Source organism: Dermacentor albipictus, chromosome 3 (genome assembly GCF_038994185.2).
Source record: "Dermacentor albipictus isolate Rhodes 1998 colony chromosome 3, USDA_Dalb.pri_finalv2, whole genome shotgun sequence".
NCBI classification, from domain to species: domain Eukaryota; kingdom Metazoa; phylum Arthropoda; class Arachnida; order Ixodida; family Ixodidae; genus Dermacentor; species Dermacentor albipictus.
Genome location: NC_091823.1, coordinates 149,802,423 through 149,818,700, shown reverse-complemented (window position 1 = coordinate 149,818,700; position 16,278 = coordinate 149,802,423). Strand labels below are relative to the sequence as shown.

Genomic DNA, 16,278 nt, shown 5'->3' with positions numbered 1-16,278 from the left:
TCCGCGGGTCCCCGATAGGGGCCTCCGCTGAAGCTCCTCAGGATCAAATAAAGTTCATTGTCTGTCTGTCTGTCTGTCTGTCTGTCTAGACGGGAACAGCCCTTACGGGCTGCATGCGCCGATAACTTTCACCTTATCGTAGAGTACCTTTGTATAGTCGGGCTTTAACAGCACTAGAATTTGAAAAGGCAATGAGCGTGTTGAATTGGTGCATATCAACTCAATAAAAAAATGGCTGTGGCTTAGGTAAGGTTAAGCCCAGGATGCGAAGCATACTAGCCTTTATTTTAGTTGTTGATCCTCTGTTTAGCTTGGTGAACTGCTGTTGCTTGGCTATATTTGGTTCGGCTAGACGAAGAAACAACTCATGCGTTACTCTGCTTCGCCTTGGACGCCCCGCATTGGACGCGGTGAGCGTCGAGCAACGCAGCGTTCGGCGCGGCAACGAAATGTGCGCCTGAGCAAGCGACGCACGCCTGAGCCTTAGAAACAGCTCGTTTCTAAGGCAACACCGCATTCACTAGAGGCGCTTTTGTACCGCTTTGAAGCATCGTACTTGTGGCCCAGAGTCTACTTCCGGCCACCGAGCGTGACGGACGTGCGATGACGGGCTCCGTCGGAGCGGCTACAGCGGCCATGCCTGGTCGCGGAAACAGGGCTATTGCATCGGACAACGAATACCAGGTCGTACTGCCTACTTTGCCTACAGGTCGTCTTGTCTTAAATACCGTTTTCCTGCACGGGGACATCAGTGCCCGCCCATACCGGGTGGAAGATTTTCGTGACGCGCTCGCTCCACTTTCGCTCCTGCCGGAAGTTATCGCCTTAGGCGCGAGTCATGTGTGGGCGGTTACATTCAAGGATGCCGACGCCGCGAAGAAGATTGTCAACATCGGCGAGTTGAAAGTGAAAAATGCTAGATGTCTTGTGATCGACCCTGCAAACCGGGATGTTCGAATGAAGCTGCACTGGCTCCTTCACAGCGTACCAGACGAAGACCTGCGTCTTGCCTTCTCGCCATTTGGGAAGGTGACGGACATCTCAAGAGAGCTGTGGCGCGCTCACGGCGTGTCTGACAAGGGGTCAACTACGAGGACGGTGACCTTGAAGTTGAACGCTGGCGTGAAGCTCGACGACTTGCCGCACCAGGTGAACGTTGCTGGAGAGCTGGCGCTTGTTGTCGTATCGGGCCGGCCACCCCTGTGCCTTCGCTGCCGTGGCACAGGTCATATTCGGCGTGACTGTCAAATTCCACGGTGTGGTTCGTGCCGTCGCTTTGGACACGACGAGGGCCACTGCGCACGGACGTACGCCAGCGTCGCCGGGCCAGTGAGCAGTGATGAGACATCAGCACTTCTCATGGATGAGGCTGACGCGGAGGAGGCATCGAAAGAAGCTAGCGGATCAGCGGTGCAGGAGACCACGTCGGCTGCTCCTAGGGCGCATCAACTCGACGCGCAACCCAAGGCTCGCGCATCTCCTGGACAGACACCTCTACCTCCGGCACAGGACGCCGTGGCGGCGTCGAAGAACGCAGCGGAAACGCCTGACGCGTCTTCGGAGAACGCCACCCAACCGGTGGCGGAGCCCATGGACTTTTCCCCTGAAGGGTCCAGCCACATGGCCGGAAAGCGGTCGCACGATGAGGCCGTCAGCAAGGCGTCGCAACAGGATGAAATAGGCGGTGATGAGCCTCCTTTTAAAGCAGCAGGTATGAGGCGAGCGTCCTGGAAACTGCGGCCGAACATTCCGGCCGATTCACGGCAGGCGGGGAAACCGCCTCCGTAGTTTCGTGCTGTAGATCCCGAAATGGGGTTTGGGGCCGTGCGATGTTGTCGTGAGGGTAGACACCATAAGATAGGGTTTCTTTTCTCTCGATATGGCGATCAACCTTCCTGAAGCACTTCGTGTAGCGACTCTGAATGTACGAGGTCTTGGAGCAAGAAGGCGGCAGTGTCAACTTAGTCGCCTTCTCTTAGAAAACAATCTACATGTGGTGGCAATCCAAGAAACCAAAATTGATAGCCAGGAAGCGACTGATCGAATGGTGTCCACTTTCCGTCAGCATTATGATGTTTGTGTGTGTCATTCTGTCGGTGCCTCTGGTGGTTGTGCCCTTTTCATCCGCAATAGTGTCGGTATAACTGTGCAATCGCTCTTTTCGTGCCAAAGCGGACGCCTCCTGGTTGTCGATTTTTTCCAATATGGTCTGAATTTCCGTGTCATTTGTGCTTACGCTCCAAATGTAGAGGCGGAGAGAAAAGAGTTTTTTTAGCGTTTTCAGATGTATCTCGATTGTGAAAAAGTACTAGTTTTGTTGGGGGACTTCAATTCTGTTTGTCGTTCGGTAGACCGTGTAAAAGGTTTGCCAGTGCGAGATAAGAGTTCGGAGGTCTTGAATGTTGTAGTTCACGACCACAACTTAGAAGATATTGGAAGTGTTGTCACAAATGGTGCGCGTCCGCAATTCACACATTTTCAAGGCGATAGCCATGCACGATTGGACAGGCTGTATGTGTCGCTTGAACTTGTGCCACTATGTACATCGTACGAGGTTAAGCCAGTGTCTTTCAGTGACCATTGTCTAGTTATTGCAACCTTTGGTAAAAAAGAAAACAAAAAGTACTTCAAGTGGGAACTTTGGAAACTTAATGCGAAATTGATGGAGGATCAGGTTTTCGTTGAAGATGTAGATGAGAAGCTAAAGAAGCTACTCACAGTGCAATCTTTAAGTATTGGTGTAGAGTGGGAGGAGTTTAAGCAATTAGTAAAAATGAAAGCCATCGAAAGAAGTAGCACATTGCGTTATGAAGACAAACGAAACGAAACACTGCTTCGTGAGCAACTTGAATTTCTTACTGGTATAGAATGCTCCCAACCAGGTACTTACACCAACGAAATAAGAAACATAAAAATTCAGTTAGAGAGAATCGATGCAGAAAAGTACAGAGCGGCGGTTATGCGTGCACGGGCCGAGAAGCTGTGGGCCGGTGAAACGCCCACAAAACGTGCGTTATCGGACGAAAAAGAATACGCTTGCAATAAAGAAATACGGCAAATAAGAAACGGTAATGACGTTTCGGAGGACCGCAGTGTAATCAAACGCGTCGTCGCTGATCATTTCAAAGAATTGCTAGGTCGACCGCGCACCATTATAGGGGGCTTTAAAGCGGAATTCCTGTCGTTACTGCCAAAGCTGGAAGAAGAAGAAAGAACGCGTTTGGAACAGCCAATTTCTATGAAAGAAATAGAGGATGCAATAGATGCACTACCTGTCGGCAAGGCATCCGGCCCTGATGGCCTAGGTGTAGCATTTTATAAAACATTCAAAACAATTACAGCCCAGATTCTACTCAAACTTATCGCCGAATCATATCAGCAAAAACATATACCACTGTCCTTCACAACTTCGCACATCGTTCTCATCCCAAAAACTGAGGCACCTGAAAAACGTCAGTTGGTGGGGTCTTATCGCCCGATAAGCCTTACCAACGTCGACTACAAGATATTTATGAAGGTATTGGCCAAACGATTGCAGGGTGTGATAACGAGGCTGGTTGGCACGCATCAGACCTGTGGTATAAAGGGTAGAAGCATCGCCACGAACATACACGTAGCTCGAAGTGTGCTATAATGTTGCGATGTATTTGGCGATCGAGTGGCAATGATGCAACTAGATCTCGCTAAAGCCTTCGACCGTGTTTCCCACGATGTTCTCTTCGCCATATTAGAGCATTGCAACGTGGGAAGCGTAATAACAGATGGTGTCAGGATGGCGTATGCTAACTGCTCAACTCGGGTCATTGTGAACGGGGACCTGACAGACAGCGTGCAAGTGCTGTCTTCTGTCAGGCAGGGATGTCCGCTGTCGCCCCTGCTATTCGCGGCTTACCTTGAGCCTTTGTGCAAGGCTATCCAAAACAATGAACGGATAACTGGCTTCAGGTTACAGTCCACACAGGTGAAAATATTGGCGTATGCCGATGACATCGCCATATTCTGTTCAAATAGAAATAGTATTTGTGAGGCCGTGGCGGTAGTTGAATCCTTCTGCAAGTGCACCGGGGCGCAAATAAACTGGGAGAAGAGTTATGGGTTTTGGCATGGTGAATGGGAAGAAACACCAGACTGCTTCGCTCGACTTCGGTGGTCAACCACTGCAACAACCTATCTAGGTGTGCCTCTCGACTCTTATCGCGACCCGGAGCCGTACTGGAATGAACAAGTGGCGAGGGCAAAGGAAAAGACTAACGCGTGGCAGGGGCGACAGCTGTCAATGTTCTCGCGCGCCACGGTCTGTAACCTATTTCTTACGTCCAAGATATGGTATGTCATGAATGTGCTGTGTGCTTCGCGGATCAACATCCAAAAAATTCACCGTATCTTCGCCGTTTTCATATGGGCCTCGACTTGGGAAAGGTCCAGCCGCACAAACTTGTTCTTGCCAGTAAAGAAAGGGGGCCTTGGGTTGGCACATTTATTTGTGCGACAAGTTGTGTCGCGCTTTATGTACCTTCGCGACCAGAATGATGTGTTCCTTCGCACAGTCATGCAAGTGCTTTTATGTCGTCATCTTCCAGGATTTGTTGTATGCTCGTGTGAAGCAATGCATGGTTCCGTTAAAGGTTACCTGCGAGAAGTCGTGCTTGCATACAGAATGTTGCATGTGCGGTTTTCTGTGCAGTATCTCGCCAATATTACTAGGAAAAAAACTGTATAAGGACCTAATTGACACTATGCTCCCTGTACCGATTTACCGCATGTCTAACCGTGGAGGCCCAGGAGATGTCCTCAAAAGGGTTAAAAGAATGCCAGTACACCCATCGGTAAAAACATTTTTCTTTAAACTACACACTAACACATTATCAGTTAAAACATGGATGCATAACAGGGGTATTTTTGTACCGTGGTCCATTAACTGCTTCTTATGCAAGAAACCTGAAACGATAGAGCATGCGTTTCTAGACTGCTGGGATCCCATCTTTTTCTGGGATGTGCTACAAAGGACTTTAAAAAAAGAGTTACCTTTAGATCCACATGGAATAAGATTCTTACCGGTAGAAACGGAGGCTTTTCCGTATGACGCTATAATGCTCCTGGGCCTCCACAGTTTGTGGAAAGCTAGAGCGCAGTTCAACAATGCTGATGTCAATTCGCGACCTACACGTTATCACTTCATTGAATCTGTAGTACGGTTCAGGGATGTCCATCGGGCACTCCCTGAACAACCAACATGGATTGACATGCTAGATAAGCTTGCAGCATTGAAAAAATTTTGATATGTCGTGCCAGCAAAATCCTTGTTGACATATTTTTCCTTTTCTGTATTGTTTGTGTATGTCAAAGCCGGCAATAAAGAAAAAAAAAGTACTTGTGGCTCAGTGGTAGCGTCTCCGTCTCACACTCCGGAGACCCTGGTTCGATTCCCACCCAGCCCATCTTGCAAGAGTTGAGCCAAAGCTACTTTTCCTCTGTCGTGACGTCACGGTGTCACGTGGTATTCAAGGCGACACCGCCGCGCCTGAGGAGCTGGGTTGAGCTCTCGTAATATGCTTCGCATAAAAGAGAGGACAAGCGGAAGAACGAGGACCAGCTCCTGTACTGACTTCTTGGTTTTTCTTTTTTGGATGTGTGATTACTCAATATATATTCATTTCGCCATCCCAGCTGCTCACCAACCGTTTTGTTCTATATGGTACCACCAGCTAACGTCATATTCAATGACATGAGGAGTTTGTCGAGTGTCCCGCAGCGTTTTCCCGAGATGGCTTTCCACACGCGCGCACGTTTTCCTCGCTTCCACAAGGAATGTTTGAACGCGTCAGGAATAGAGAATCGTGTCGCGATTGCCACTTCTGGCATTTCGCTGTTAGATGTCTATCTTGTACTTCGCGTTGCTTCTGTCGCTTTTCATAGGTAGTGGGCTTGCTGCGACTGGCTAAATTTGGCAAATTGCGAAATCCGTGTGGGCTCGTCACTATACTTCATACTTTGTATATCTAGAAACCGCGTTACTAAGTCAAACAAAGAATAAGGCCATAGCATCTGAATGAATGTTTTATTGCACATACACACATTGTCGGCGTTCGGCTTAGATGCGCCACAAACAAACAAACGAACAAGAAATACAGAATACATAAGCCCCTCGAGTGGGGAGAACTAAGTCAGTTGGAATGATTGCTACATGAAGGAAAAGTGCGCAGAGGCCTGCACAATACAGATGCGAACAAGTGACATTTGAGAGTATGAGACATGATGCTCGCGTGTTTTCGTCATCAGTGACGGAATAAGCGCGGCACAAGAGGCTTCAGCAACGTTATTTGCTCTAGCAGGCGAAATAGATCGAAAATATTTCTTGCAAAAATGCCAGACTTGTTTTAATACGACACGTTGGTGTGATTCACGCTCCCTGTTCGAGTGTGACACCCCACTCAGTGGGCTCTGATGCCACAAGCACAAGGAACGAGATCAATGAGGAGATTCCAATGTCAGGATAAATAAAGTCAACACACTGCGGTCAGTTAGCCACCAAGGCGATTATAGCATGCGCTGTATGATGATAGTGAGTGAGTAGATAAGGCGATTGGTTCCGACATGCCAGAGGTGACAAACGCATCGGAGGTGGGAGGGGGGGGGGGGTGACGAGCAGCTTTGACGACCGCGAGCTGATCTCCACAGTGGTGCTAAAATACGGAGGAAAGCTCCAGTCTATCTTGGCATTCGAACGCAACTGTGGCCGATGAAATACCTTGGTTGGACTCAAGTCGAATTTTGCGCGAGAGCTTCCCCTAGTTTTTTTAAAGTTAGACGAAAGGACAAGTCGGTGGAAGAAACGAGCAGTTAACGTCAACGCAGTGAGAAGGTCGTCATCGAGCAAGCGGCCGACGTCGAAGTCGAACTTCTGCGTGCGCTGCGCCTGTGGGGCGTGCGAAACTGTCACGTGCTTTATCTTCCAATGTTCGCAGTCTTGCTGCGGACGCTCATTGACTGATACTTTTCACGTCATCACTAGCCTGGAAGACTTCTACAAGACACGAATAGCAACCACGTAGGTACGTCCTCCAGGACATGTTTCATGCCCTCTCGTATGAGCGCTCCTAATGCAACACGGATATCTTCACACGCTGAGTCCGTCGGGTACGGAGCACGGCACACAGCAAGCGGCACATTGAAGTGGCCAGTAGATTTGCTCCTCGAGGCCTGCGTGCGATTCGCACAATTTGCACCAGTATATTTAGTGATCCCAGATGCCAGCATTGTGGTGGCTTACAGTAATGTCGAGTGCCAAACAGAACGTGCATCCATAACAGCTATCAACAGAAGTTGATCTATCATCTTCATCACGGCACAGTGGATAATGGCAGCAGTACTTTCTCATCACATGCTAAATCAGTGATGATACGACGGCTAATATTACGCGCAGAACTAAAAATATCGAAACTACCTTGAAGAATATTTTGACTGTAAAGCTGTAGTCACTTCACCGTTCACCGAATATTCCGGCTGAAGCGCCATTCTAAAAAGAACGAAAAGAAGTTGGTATCGACGGGTAGTGTGCCTTTGACGATAATGATACCTCGAGTCTCCGATGACATCGAGAAAATTGTAAGTTTGTTGAGGTGCTTAAATGGAAAATGTGTTGGCAGTGTTCTTGGCGCCGGTGGCGCCTATCCACTTCTGCGCTGGTCAGATGTCGCAACGCGATAGCTGTCTGTTGCGAACGGAGGGCAGCGCCGTCGCCTGCATAGCGAGGTGCTTCCCCCGGTGCAACCATGCAACTGGCCCGCACGCGTCAGCGCCAGTGACGTTCTCTCAGAACATGTGGAAGCTCTCGGCGAAGCTGGTGGTGAGGTCGGAGCGGTGTGCGCCGTCGGCGTGCTGGTGCTCGGCGTGCGTCGCGACGGCCTCCGGGGGCGGCGAGGGCTGCGCCCAGGGCTGCAGCTCTGCCGAACCGAAGACCAGAAAGGCCAGCGCGCCCAGCATGAAGATGCCGCACGTCAGGTAGAACACCGTGGCCCAGTTGTCCAGAGTGGGCTGCGCACAGGCAAAACAGCGCGTTGCAAACTGGGGTTCACGGCGGCCGTGCGTACTCCGACGGGGTACGTTTCGCCGTGATTTTGACAGTGTATCAGCGTGGCACGGTACCCTCGATGAAAACCGAACAAACTACCAAAAGGGTTTATGGCGAGCTTAGTTTCAGAGATTTAGTTTCGATCAATCAATGAATCGATCGATCGATCAATCAATCAATCAATCAATCAATCAATCACTCACTCAATCAATCAATCAATCAATCAATCAATCAATCAATCAATCAATCAATCAATCAATCAAATTAACGCTTAATTCTTCTTTGGAGAAACCCTTAACAGAAAAAAAAACGAGCTGAATGCAGCGCAGTACAGCAAAATATGGTCAGGGGTTTATTCGCGGGAATTCCGAAATTTTGCTGTATTACAGTTTGAGGGAACTACAGCTTCGGCACATAATTGGTGCCCCTTTAGATGACTAACGCTCAAGAATTATAGCCACGCTTTTGGTTTGCATACATTTGGCGTCATTGAAATTCATGCAGTTATCGATTACTTCAAGCTCATTGGGGCAATGCAAATAACGCCCTTCGGTGGAAGCAGCGTATTTGGGCGTCAAATAACAATGAAACGCGGCGTCCCTACTGTCGAACATGTTGCACTAAAACTTGCTTACTCCCTTTCATCGCTCAGCTCTGTATTACGACCACCTTGCTTCGTGGTTACGGTGTTCCTTTCAGCTCGGGGAGTTTTAGCGGTGGTTCAGCATTGCTGCTCCATCTGGGATCATATAATATGTCCGAGTAAATCAGCTGCAAGCCGACGCCGAGCCGCTATTCAATAACGCAGAAACAGTTACTATTCTCGGCCAGGACGACGCACAGTGGCTGAAGCATTGTAATATCCACGGATCACCCTTTCGTAACCTGTAGCTTCCATGATATATGGAAGGAGCGCGAGCATCGCGAGGTGATTCAAGGGCAATCTTTGATTACTGATAAATTTCATCGTGTTTAACGCATTCAAATACTTATTTGCAGATGTTCTTTGTGAAAGGATGCCTCTTAAACGGAGTCCGCAACTTTTGTAAAAATTTGTTGTGATGTCCTTTTAAGAGTTAGCATTACCTCGGTAGCACGTATGCACGAGAACAAAAAAAAAAATTGTTCCCCTTGGCATTCAGTGTAGCGAACTTGACGGGGCTTGTTAAAACGTTCTAAAAAGTTAAACTGTACCGCATATCAGAGTAGTTTCCTCACTTTAGCCATGAACGTCTCCAATAAATTTTCCTAAAATCTCAAAAATAGAAAGCTTTCGCGTGAAGCTCGAAAATTTATTTACGTAGCAATCAAAGAAGACATCATATTACCTAAAATTGCATAATTTGGTATTTCTAAACAAGACTCCGCCCTAATAGCATCATTTTGGAATCGGACTTATGCCAAATTCACATCAACAACGTAATAATTTGTCCGCTTCCGACGATACAAAACATTAGGTTCACATAATTGTCATCCCTCTTATTGATGCAGGCACGGAGTTGTTAACTTGGCGGTTGAATTTGTTTGATATTTATCGATAGCTTTTCTAAAATAAATTTGGTCATAAATCAAGAATCTACTTTCAACACTCGGCAGGTAGGAGTTCTCGTCTAAACTAAACAAATGGCGTTCAAACCCGTACTGCACTTGTTTTATCACAATATTTATGCATTAATTCGCGTGTTTCTGAATAGGCAAATCGTAGTTGGTCCCAAACTAAAGCTTAACAACTGCCGCTGCCAAAGAAACAGGATGACATGCTTACCATCGGTGAAGTGACCACGCCAACGACCATGGGAGCTAGAAACCCGGACACGTTGGATACGGTGCCCGCGATGCCGTACAAGATACCTGCAACGTGACGCCACCGTGGGCACAACGTGAGCACGTGTTTCGGCATAGGCGACAAGGCATCGTTAAATGTTGGTTTGCGTGAATGACGAACAGCACAACTGCGTGGTCAAGTGAGGTTAAGAGTGAATGAATAATTCATTAGCATAATCTCGGAAGTACAAGGAAACAGGGTTCTCCTGATAGTCGAACACGTAACGTGACGTCACGATCACTTCGTCAACTTTGAGTGGCCGTCATGAGCGAACGGGAAGGCGTACAAAATACATATAACTGCAGGAGGGGGCTGGGGTAGAGGACAGAAGGAGCCAGAATGTGCAAGGACATGGAAGATATCTTAATTGATATATTTCTGCCATATCTTGGTTCCGAAGATCTAATTGAAGGGGCCTTGGATTAAAGAAACGCTAAGAGAACATTGACGTGCAAGCAGCTCATCATCATCATCATCATCATCATCATCATCATCATCATTTATGTCCAATTTATATCCCTGTCCTGCGCCAACCGACTCCAACAAGCGCCCGCGAATTTTCTAATTTCATCGCCCCGCCTAGTCTTCTGCCGTGCTCTTCTGCGCTTCCCTTGGCACCCATTCTGTACCCGTAATGGTCCAACGGTTATCTAACCTGCGCATTACATGACCCGTACAGCTCCATTTTCTTCTCCTAATGGGAATTAGAATATCAGCTATACCCGTTTTCTCCCTGATCCAAACCGCTCCCTTTCTGTCTCTTTACGTTATGCCTAGCATTCTTCGTTCCATCGCTCATTGCGTGGTTCTTAACTTGTTCTCGAGCTTCTTTGTCAGTCTCCAAGTTTCTGCCCCATATGTCAGCACCGGTAAAGTGCACTGATTGTACACCTTCCTTTTCAATGATAATGGTAAGCTTCCAGTGAGGAGCTGACAATGTCTGCCGTATGCGATCCAACGCATTTTTATTCGTCTCTGAATTTCCTTCTTAATATCAGGGTTCCCTGTGATTAATTGACCTAGGTAAACGTACTCCTTCACAGACTCTAGAGGCCGACTGGCGATCCTGAACTCTTGTTCCCTTGCCCGGATATTCATCATTATCTTTGTCTTCTGCATATTAATCTCCAACCCCAATTTTACACTCGCTCTGTTAAGTTACTCAATCATTTGTTGTAAGTCGTCTTCAGTGTTGCTCAATAGAACAATGTCATCGGCAAACCGAAGGTTGCTGAGATATTCATTGTCGATCCTTACTCCTAAGTCATCCCAGTTTAAAAGCTTGAATACTTTTTCCAAGCACGCGTTGAATAGCATTGAAGAGATTGTGTCTCCTTGTCTGATCTCTTTCTTTATAGCTATCTCCCTACTTTTCTCGTGTAGAATTAGGGCAGCTGTGGAATCGCTGTAGATATTTTCCAAGATATTTACCTAACCGGTGTGTACTCCTTGATTGCGTAATGCCTCTATGACTGCTGGCATCTGTACTGAATCAAATGGCTTTTCGTAATCTATAAAAGCCATATAGAGAGGCTGATTGTACTCCGCAGAGAGCAATCAGCGCTCCACAGACGCCTGTGTAAAGACGAAGCCTGTGCAGGAAGCATGACAGAATCAAAGCAATGGAAAAAAAGCTCTACAATATCGTTGCTCATCGCGCTGAATTATTCGAAGCGGCAAAGAGTGATATCGAAGTTATGTAAAGCAGCTAGATGCGTAGTGGTGCAGTCACAGATAACGTGCTTCTATTTCCTCTTCGTCCGCCGCTCCGTGCAAGGTCGAGACATTCCTTGAAAGGGTCGTCGTTGCCGCGTCCGCCAACGGTTTTTAGCACCACCCTTAAGGTGTCCATTGCTTCCTGCGGCCAGGCTGGTACGCGGGTTGCAACAAGTTCTCACAGTCAGTCGGTCTCTGGCGTCCCAGAAAGATACCTTGATGTAGCGTGGACCAGTTCTTCAACTAGATCATCAGGAATGGCTGAAATGCGTTTCCGTTTCCCAAAAAAGGCCGAAAAGAAAGCCTTGGTGGGTGGTGCAAATCATCTGCTAACCGGGATATCTGTTAACCGATGAAAGGTGGACGTACTAGAGGTGGAACAGGAAATCTCAACGTGGTGCTTTCTTAGTACTTTTTGAAAGTGGTACTTTATGACTCCCTTCAGTCGTACTCAGTTGCTACGACATGGAAAAAGTGGCGGCTTTGGACACAGTACGCCTGACTCTAGAAGCCATTCAGGAAATGAGCAAGGGAAGTGCTTCCCAATAAAAACTATCGCAGTCTGGCTTGCCGACTGCCACATTGTCTTTCTTCGTTGGCGAGGTATTCCGTTAAACATTGAAATTTACAGGTGTTTCCTCGCAGTTGCTAATGCATGATTGCCTGTAAAACCTGCTTCATGTGGTCCGGCTGAGGAATGCCGTAACCAATGCCTATCAAATGAAGTGCGCCCTGAAGCTGGAGCGTGTACGTCCGTTTTTTCACAGATCAACGACTTCAAGCCTGATTATTATCTTATCGGAAGCCACGCAAATGTATGCACAGACTAAATAGGACTCACAGATGACTCGGAGGTGCTTTTTTTTTTTTGAAGCTGAGTCACTTCATTTCACATAGGCGAATTTCTTTTTGAGGGAGCACTGAAGAGGATTGACCAGTGTGACCAGTGCATGGCTTCGCTGAGCAAGCTGGTTTGTTCAGTCGTAAAAGTTTGCTAGCTATGCAGAGACAGACGATAAGCTTGTTATCTGTGGTTACGGGAGTCGGGCTGCACATAACGGCATGCGGCAAATGATGTCGAGATCTGTTGTAAGGCACGGCAATAAGGATTGCCAGTGGCTAGTCTCCAACGAACTGTTGTTTGTTGCATATGACTACGTCTTCAGCACTTGTGCACACTGAGCTGTTGCATCGAGCACGTTACGACAGATTAAACGGTGCACCGTGACGGGTGTGCCATCAAAGTACTTAGGCGTTGTTGGTGTGTTACGTGTTTAAGAAATATCTTCTAGAAGTGTTTCATAACGAACGCCGCCATTGTTACACAAAAAAGAGTGGTGAAGAAAATAACAACTTATGAGACGTATTTGATGTCATATCTATATGCTAAATGTTCTGTTAGGAAGGATGCCAACTCTTAGTACAGTACAAAAGCTAAATGCGCGATTTCCGGTCCTCCACTGCCGCCAAATAAGACGACAGTAAGGATGTTTATTTCGCATTAAAACAAGGTTTATGCCTTAGTCTCATAATTCGTGATATAAACTGTGGGGAGGACGATTTAGATGTTGCAATCGTCCAAGCTACGTCGCGCTGCACTGAAATGCTGCCACACGAAAAATATTAGGAATTAGTGTGTCTGTGTGTAGAGGGGGGGGGGGGGAAGGGCTGTCTTAGTGCATATTTCAGATGTGTATGTAATAAAAGAAATATTAAAGCTGGTATTTGGTTATTATATAAAATGGCAAATTGGCCGCCAGTTGAACACCTTTACTGCTAACGCTTAATGCTGATTTTGCGTACATTGACTTAGGCACAATATCATTCTTTTTTTTCTCAACAGCTCCTTACACCTCTGCATCAGCCGTGGGCTGTCGAGGAATGGGCACAGACATGGCGGACGCCGTAGTAGACAGCGTGGTTATTGCTACCCCGAGTGCCAGACGCACGAAGAGTACACCTACCGGCGTGTGCGGGCGCCATGTCTACGAGTGCGGGGGTGGCTCCGCCTGCGGCCAATCCGTAGACTCCCATGGCCAGCACCAGGAGGCAGGTGACCGGCGCATGGCTGCACCCGGCCCACGGCACCAGCGCCAGTAGGAGACCCGAACCAGCCAGGGCTGCAGCACGCATCGCGTCGAACATGGACACGCTATGTCTACATTTTGTGGGGGAAAGAGTGTTCTAGCAGTAAATTAGAAGCTTAACTTCGTGTCAACATCACATGATAGTAAGAGTGAATATGGAAATGCTTAGAAAAAAGAAACGATAAAGGTATCTTTGGCACTATGGCTTTAGGAAGTTGCTCTGAACAACCGGTAATTCAGTGCGTATTTTTAGAAAAAAAGCAGCGTAAATAGGCCCACAATTCTGAAACTGTGTCCTCATGCTAAGAGGCCGAAAGCTCCCTAATAATAAGTAAAACGCTATGCTTAGTCCTCGGTGTAATGTTTTCAGATCCATGCTGAACCAGGAGCGGAATTACCAAAACGTCAGCTCTTAGAAAGCGTTTGCTAAGAAGCTAGCAGCCTTCATTTCACTACATTATGCTCGTCATTGCATTGCGATAAGGCCTGTGACTGCCAACAAATAAGTCTAAGTTTCAAGCTATCCTGCCTCGACCCCTCTCCCCCCTTGAGCACGTACCAATACCGAATTCCAGAGCTTTTTGTTCGTAAGACATGCTTTTATTTAGGCGGCTGCTTTTGTCTAGATGACTCTTCTTGCTACTGACTCTGGTGAGCAGAATATTGTGTGAATGCATACATAAGGCCCATCGTAAAAATGGTTTGCCTTGGTGATGTTCCTATAGCCATGACGTGCTCATAAAACCATGCGCCTGGCTATTATAGTGAATATAATAGCTCTGTATATTATACCAAAAGTACATGAAGCAGCATAAGCGAGTTTGATTATGCTCACCCCCTGTATAAGCTTAAAACATTTTTAGCAGAAACGAATTATCCGGAAGTTTCTCATAACCGGGGTTAAAAGCACGCCCGAATCAGGAGACCGCAATTATATCAAGTCAAGTTGAAGCAGGGTAAAACCAGAATGAAAGCACCTCTGTAGAGCCTTGACATAAATATACGTCAACGCACTCGCAAACATCCATATTTTACGGAAATGCTATTAGCAATATTGATCAACGAGCACCTTACAAAAAAGTTCCAGGAGTTAACGCGTTCCCCTGGCACACCTAATAGAAACATTAAGTTTGTGTTAATACACACGAAAGCAAATCTTCGACGCGTCCAGCCCACTTAGCAGCCAAATTGCGGCTATAGACGTGGAATCCCCTTAATAGTGACATCAAAATTTAAAGTATTTGTAAATGTTATATCCACGAAATTGAACCCCAGTTTACGTGCACTAGCTCCGAAGTCACGCATGTGCTCCATTGTTCATCCTACCATCACAGGATGCGTTCAAAAGTTATGCGTTGAAAAGTTAAGAAAACAGGGAATATGCGACAACTGAACGATTTCCTGGTGATGGCGCTTATGACAAAGGGATACACTTCAATGTAGCTCGAGTTAGTAATTAGAGAAATATCAATAAAAATTAGATTGGTTAGTAACTCTTCAGCTGGAGAAGTCAGACGATTAATCGTAATAGAATAATTGAAGCTGAGGTGTTCGTACCGTTTCCGGACGTGAAAAAATTTAACGCTGTTAATTTCTGCGACATGCTGAAGACCGACGTATTTGACCCAGAAAACCGGCAGTGAACGGCGGAAAAGGGTAACTGTAAACATTTTCAGAAAACGCGAATTTGGGACGCGATCCGTTAGGCGACAACGTCGAATGAGCATCGCTTATTGCTCGTGCTCGTTCGAAGTTCAAAGAAAGCCTTGCACTCTCCTTCCAGGGTCCTCAGTTTTCTTTAGAGCAAAGCTGCTCGCCTATAGTTGGTTGGGATTTTTCGTGTTCGCTTGCGCGGTTTTTCTCACACACACACATACAAAAGAAAACGACAGCATGAAGGCTTTACGTTAGACGTTCCACGTAAGACAATTACGTTATTCGTATATTCGAATTAGAATCCAGTGATGTCGTGTCAGCAGGTTGTGATATCCTGTAAGCAGTCGTACTGTACAAATTTTCTGACGCATTTTACTTTGGGAAATTGAATTCTTTCAATAATGCACTTGCGCTAGGCGGGAGGCCTGCGAGAATGAGGATGCATTCTATGCTACCGACAACGCCACCTATTACAATAACAATCCGAAGCTATCATGTCTGCAGCTTGAGTGTAAGCCGCGCTTAACGCATTTTCCCGACGCATCTTACTTTTAACAATCATTTAGTTCCACAATGAACTTGCACTTGGCGGAGGGCCTAGAAGAATGAGGATGCACGGTGCACTTCTGCGCACATGCTTTCGCATTCACAACTCAGAAGAAGCGCTTTCATTTTCTAAATGCACGTTAACTGCCTGCTATCTGACGCTTTCTCTGACATCCGGCTATTTGCATACGATTGTGCAGTTTATCGCTGAAATAATAACCTCAGCGGCTCTAACGCCCTTCAGTGCGACCTTAGCTCAGTGGAAAACTTGGAAGGCATATCATGTCACTAAATCCAAGGAAAACATCGCTAGTCTCACAGACTTCATTTTTACATTGCATCACAGTATTTAATTTATAGCCACGATGTCTACAGCG

General features: G+C 46.9%; 1 protein-coding gene across 1 annotated transcript in view; it reads right to left on the bottom strand.

Moving 5' to 3' along the window:
* Window positions 1–6,039: 6,039 nt before the first annotated feature.
* The window catches only part of LOC139057619 (sialin-like), a 66,377-nt gene continuing 56,138 nt past the window's right edge, over window positions 6,040–16,278 (bottom strand). The window contains exons 8-10 of the mRNA XM_070536168.1: window positions 13,577–13,732; window positions 9,837–9,922; window positions 6,040–8,034 (exon numbers count right to left, since the gene is read on the bottom strand). Coding sequence (XP_070392269.1) covers window positions 7,813–8,034; window positions 9,837–9,922; window positions 13,577–13,732 — 464 coding nt within the window. The 3' untranslated portion in view covers window positions 6,040–7,812. The remainder of the gene's footprint in view (window positions 8,035–9,836; window positions 9,923–13,576; window positions 13,733–16,278) is intronic.